The sequence below is a fragment of the Lactuca sativa genome, chromosome 6 (assembly GCF_002870075.4).
Source record: "Lactuca sativa cultivar Salinas chromosome 6, Lsat_Salinas_v11, whole genome shotgun sequence".
Classification (NCBI taxonomy): domain Eukaryota; kingdom Viridiplantae; phylum Streptophyta; class Magnoliopsida; order Asterales; family Asteraceae; genus Lactuca; species Lactuca sativa.
Window position 1 is genome coordinate 201,577,319 of NC_056628.2, and position 6,543 is coordinate 201,583,861.

Genomic DNA, 6,543 nt, shown 5'->3' on the forward strand with positions numbered 1-6,543 from the left:
TATAAAACCCATAAAATGTCGATCTCTCCAACGGTCCAGATTTCTTGTCATCAAGACACAAAAACCCTAAACATCCAAAACATGTGTAGCCGCACACATGTAATCACATCTTCATTTTTCACAAATTCTCTTTTACAAAATTACAAAAATACCCATCACGAAAAAACCAAACTCCACCGCGCCTTTTCATTTTCACCCTTGTTTTTTTGGCGGGGTAGACAATATACATAGCATTTACAAATGGGCATTTTGGTCATTTAACATATCGCGCCCTAGGGTTTTCCTGACCCTTAAAAACCTTATTTCTTTTTTATTTGCCGCTACTACTTCTTCGGCTCCTTCCACTCTCTTCTTTCACTGTCGGTCTTCTCTTTTTCTCTCTGATTGCATGTTGGTTACCTTTGATCACTGCTTCATTGATTCGATAGCTTGTGAGTTTTTCTGAGTGATTCTGGTGTGTATCGAGTTCTTCTTCTTTGATCATCAAGTAATTCATTTGGGTTCTTCCTTTCGTATCGATCTCGCCTTTTTTCTGTGTTTATGGTTCTCTTTTTTCAACCGAATCGCGACTCTGGTGTTTCGTTCTTGTATGATCAGCTGTTTTATACTCAGCGAATCGTTTGATTTGAAGAAATCTTGTTCGATCTACGTGATCACGATAGAGGAAGTGGTTTGATCGGCTAATTGATTCGATAATGGTGGATCTCAGTGATAAGGTGAGTGATCTTCGATCGCCGATCACCGATCACCGATCAATGATTTTCCATCACTGATCAGTGACCAGTTACATCTAATTTTTTCGATTGATAAGTGATTTTAGCGTTTGGTTTTTAAAATTTGAATGTGTGATTTCAATTTTCAGGGATCAGACTGTGAAGATATGATGAACAGCAAGAACAGTCCTGATAGATGTGGATCATCTTCATCCGACGGTGGTAGCCATTTGATCAAAACTTGTGCTGATTGTGGGACCACTAAAACCCCTCTCTGGAGAGGGGGTCCTGCTGGACCTAAGGTATCTTTCAATTTAATTTCTATTTTTGAAAAAAAAACATTTTTAATTCTTTTTTATGAAGAATCACTCGCTTTTCTGTCTGATTCACATTCATCACTAATTTTTTTCGTGGGCATATTTTTTTGTACACGATCTAAAGATGTGTGAAACTTTTGTTAACTTTTATGACGTTAATCACCATCATTGATTGATTTTATATAAAAAGTATATTGAAAACAGAAAACCTTATGATCTAAATCTGATTATTTGATGATTATTATACAGTCTTTATGCAATGCTTGTGGAATCAGAAGCAGAAAGAAGAGGAGAGCACTTTTGGGGCTAAAAGATGAGAAAAAGCAAAAGAAAAACACCACCAACGGAACCTGCGCCGGCGCCGGAGCCACCTCTACATCCGGCGGAGATAGTCAAACAAGCGGATTGACCAGCAATAAGAGAAGTCAAATGGGTGATTTTTGTTTGAAAAGAAAGTTAATGGCTCTAGGAACTGAAGTTGTGTTGCAGAGACCAAGATCCGCCATTACTAAACAAAGAAGGAAGATAGGTGAAGTAGAACAAGCTGCGCTTTTATTGATGGCTTTATCTTGTGGATCGGTTTATGCTTGATTAGTGAAATAATTAAATTGGTATTTGGTAGTTTGATTTTTATTGTTTTTGGGTTTTAAGATTAAGAATCAAGAAATTTGAGGTAATTGAGAGATAGATGTGTCGTTTTCTTGAAGAACAAAGATGTATCTTGTAGGGTGTTCTTTTTTATTCTTAATTGGAAAAAATCTATTTTTATGATCTTGTCTTTTTATAATGAAACAAATTGACCAAATACTGTATTATTTTTATTGTTTTTGAAGTTCAGAGATGAAAGTTCACATTCGTTTAGACTTAATAGTTTCTCTAATGAGGAATATCATGTTTTATAGTAGTATGTAGTTATATATAATAAAAAAATCTTTAAAGTTAATGTTTGGAAGTATAAACGAATTATTATGTAGTTATAACTTGATTTTACATATGTAGATTTAGTTTGAAATTTTGATGAAATTCGTAGTGATTATTGGTTATTAGTTACTAGAATTGAATTCTTTTCAAACGATAAACAAAGATCTTATGAAAACTAATGACATAACATTAAACATATTCAAAATGTAGAGACATTAAATTCAATATCATAGAGAATTAATCTCTAAAACACAATTTATAATGGCCTAATTGGGAGTTTAAAAGCGTACAAAATTAAAATAAAATAAAAGAACATTAGTTTATAATTGTGTTGTATTTGACATTGACCATCCATGTCACCGTCTTTCCTTTTTGGTACTTATGTTGGTTTGATGATATTTTCAGAGGTGATGACATAATAATACTTTAATGGGAATTGTGGTGATGAGTGTACAATCAAAACATAAGTCAAAGCCAATAGAATCTTGTTATGAATACCTTTTTTCAACTACATAGATTCTGATTCTGTCTTCATAATTGAGATTGATAGTGATTATAGCTCACAATATTACCATGTATCCAACAAATATTATTGATTACAACAATTTAATGTGGATGATTAGTTTAAAATAATATCTTGTTTGTTTGCATCACTAGACCTTGAAACTTGAAAGATTATATGTTTAGAATTTCCATGCTTCAAAATATCTATTTCAAAATTCACACTAGAACCTAAAAAACATGGTATAAAGATAAATTTTAAAAAGTAAGGTTATTTATTTGGTAAGTTGTAAGCATACCGAAAAAGTATGAGTGAACATAATGTGCGACTATTGCCCGAAAATAAAATAACAACTCAAAACATGCCATCGTAGTGGAGACAAAGTTAAAGGCAATGCTTATACCAACACTAGTAAAAGAGTTTTTATTATCCTCTTACTTACCAAATGGTCAATAATTAGGCAGTACGGAGTGATTATATCGTATAAAAGGTCATAGGTTCAAATCTCGGTAGAGACATAAATGATTATAAAAGATTATTACGAAGTAGGTTAGTTTGTTTGTCGTTTAAAAATATATATATCCTCTCACCTCAACTATATTGAAATACATAAACAAGAGTTCGAATCTATATACAAACAGGGCCGGTCCATTAGTTCTTCATACCCGGGGCAAGACAAAAAATAAATGCCCCAACAGTACACGGTTGATGCCAGTCCATTTTCATTAAGTGAGTTTGGAGTGTTTAATGTGAAGTTTATATAGAAAAAGAGTTCATGTAGTATTAAATTTGTCAAATCTATACAAATGCTACTAACTAAAGAGTTATAGTTGCTTTCATGTTTTATTAAATTTATACAAATTTTACTAATTAACTTTTGCTGTAAATGCTTTCATTTTGTCAGTAATATCAAACACCCAAAGGCCATAGACAAATATATTTAAATGCTCGTATGTAAAGTGCCAGCAAAGCTATAAAGACAAATATATACCAAGCAATAAAAGATCTGAAAGGGGCTAATTAAACTCCCCACAACGATTATGTAAAATGTAAAAACATGTTTCTATAATTGTAGCGAATCTCCAGTTGAAGTAAACAACAATCAAGCAAATCAGATAAAGACATACTCAAAATAGCAACGAGCTTTCCAAATCTCTAACCAGATACTTCAGTAAAAACAAATCACCCCAACCATCCAAAGCTCTTAAAATATAGCCAAAAAAAGACCACCTCGTAAAAGGATACCTCCAAACATGGCCGAAATAGCATTGAAATTTTGAGTTTACACTAGATTAGAAACAAAGTATAAGAAAAAGCTACAAAACATTGAATAAACTATTGAAAATAATTTGTGACAACACCAAATTTCAACTTTCTGCTTTAAGGACTACCTCAGATGAAATGAAAACCATCAGTAGAAAAGAAATTACACAAACAGTAAGAATCACAACACCAAATCGATTTAAGAATTCTTTCCAAATGCTCGACTCATGTATAAATCAAACCCCTGACCAAAAACACAATGATCAAATTAAGAGATGATGATTGATGGCAGCAGGTTTATAAAGAAATTAGTAATAGATTAAGAAAAATAAAACTTACCCAAATCAATTGAAGAGAAACCAGAAATCGAAAAATCCAACAAGTCCTTCCTACTTTCGTCGCCCCCGGAGTTTGCTTCAGGTTATAACATAAATCGAACTCACAATAAAAAAATCGAGCTCCAAGTCTCCAACTTGTCTCCAACTTGCACGCAAATCTGAAATCTAAAATCGCAATACTATCAAAAATCTGAAAGCGCAATACTATGATATTATTGAGATGATCGATTAAGTGGAGCAGTAGGTTTATTTGAAGAAAACTAATGACACTGAAGAATGGAAATCTGATGTAGAAGGATGGTAAAGGGTATCAATGAATCTGTTAATTCGATTTAGAATTTAGATCCGGCTCCTCGGTCTCTACAAACTCGTACGTTTTTCTTGGGGGCGACTGAATTTACCGATTTGGCTATTGCAATTCTCAAGGCGATTCAATTATTTGGCGCTCACCAACACGCATTCGCTCTTGCCTTGCTCCCAAACGATCGACTGAACTTCTTGCTCTTGGACTAAACTTTTGGGCTAACATAATATACATGTGGACTAAATTTATGCCCCTCCTTATATGTTGCCCTGGGCCTTAGCCCAACTCGCCCATGTATTGGGCCGGCCCTGTATACAAATAACATCCTACCTTTGATACAAATCTTAAGAAGCATGCTCCATACATATCTCTCATACTTAAACTACTTTGAAGACATTAACGTTTTCTTTGAGAGAAAGAGTTAGTAATTTGGTTTGGATATCCTCCTCAAAATAGTATGAACAAAAGCAACAATATTTCTGGAATTCTCTTTAAAGATGTAAGTATTGCTCTCCAGCAAAAACATGCTAGACACTAATTGGGTTATGCATAACCAATTTATTTATAATATTAAACTAATGAGTTTATTTTTGTGTACTATGATTTGAAACATGATATCTAGCTCTAATGAAATCATCACTAGTTTAGATGTAACTCATCTTTTTCATACCTTGATAATGAAGATTGATGATCCTAGATTCCTTAAAGATTTCAGAATTATTTGCTTGATCGAGCTGTAAGACAAGATCATTGCTAATTTATTGGCTAACAAACTTCTTAAGGTAGTGGACTCAATGGTAATTTGGGAATACTCTGCCTTCATCAAATGTATAAACATTATTGGCAGTCAACTGATGATTTATTTGAACAAAATGCAACAAAGCTTATGGTTTTCAAGGAAGATTTCTAGAAAAAGAACTTATGATTCATTCTCTTGAAAGTTTCAAAGTAGACCTAAAATGATCAAGTTAGATTTTGAAGTGTTTGTGTTCTTCAAATCCTTGTTGTTATTGGTTCCTAACTATGAAATTAACAATAAAATAATGTAAAGAATACAAAGAATTTACTTAGAAACCAATTATATTGATAAAAACTAGCTTCACAATAAGAGAGATAACCAACACCAAATTATGGTTATGAACACACTTTCTAAGATAAATTTCATAGAGAAAATTATCGCAACATCAGTAAGACTAGTCTAAAAAATCCTAGCATTACATAAATACTTGGTCCAACTATGATGATCAATCACTATGAATCAGGTAGTCTTCTATATATAAGGAAACAATATATTCTTTTGAATTAGATTTGATCCTTATGACCAAGCTTTTCGATCAACTACTTGATGCACATGTTTCCTCGAGCCATATTGTCGGGGGTTCTTCAACTTTCACTGTAACATATTGATTTCCAAGTTTTTACCTTTTAACCCTTAAGTGTGAAATTGTTTGCAAATGGGTCCCTTGTAGCGTTTTGGAGAAAACGCATATTCATAGGAACACACAACGTCCATCTGGGACGCATAACGTTCTTAGCCTGGATGCAAAAACCTAAAAATTAGGGTTTGGATCCTATATATTCTACATTTATCTCCCAAGAATCTTTCCTTTCATCAGCCTCCAACCCACCTTCGTCCCCAAGAAAACCCTAATCAATTTTTGAGCATTCTTAAGCCATTAAAGTGTGGAGCATCTTGAAGGAGGGAGAAAGAAAAGGAGACCATCTTAGAAGTGTGGAGCATCTTGGATTTGGAAGCACATCATCATTTGACATCTTTTGGAGGTAAAAAGCTTTAAACTTGTTGAAGTTATGTTTAGATCTTGTCTAGCCATGGATTTGTGTTCATTTTGGCCCATAACTTTGGTATTGTGAGTATAGGTTACTCTAATTCATATAAGATGCCCTTTTAGACATTTTGGAGTATTTAGAAGCATAAAAATGTAGCCATGGTCATTAGTTTCCTTCCATGCACGAACAATGATGTCTTTATGGGTCAAGAAGTTAAGGTTTCTGGTATTGGGAACTTAATAGCCATGCTAGACCGTAAAGTTGGAAACTTTAAGGTTAAGGACATCATTTGAGGACTAGATCTGGAATTTGGATGAAAAGAGCTTACATATTAAGCTCTTAATAAGAGATACAGAAAGCAGCTGAAGAAAGCTAAGCGTCCCCTAGGAACGTTATG

General features: G+C 33.5%; 1 protein-coding gene across 1 annotated transcript; it reads left to right on the forward strand.

Moving 5' to 3' along the window:
* Positions 1 to 313: 313 nt before the first annotated feature.
* Positions 314 to 1,801, forward strand: LOC111914142 (GATA transcription factor 16). Its single transcript, XM_023909889.3, has 3 exons — positions 314 to 716; positions 863 to 1,015; positions 1,280 to 1,801. Exons 1-3 carry the CDS (start codon positions 696 to 698, stop codon positions 1,619 to 1,621), a joined length of 516 nt encoding a protein of 171 aa, XP_023765657.1. The 5' UTR covers positions 314 to 695; the 3' UTR covers positions 1,622 to 1,801.
* The last annotated feature ends 4,742 nt before the right edge of the window (positions 1,802 to 6,543 follow it).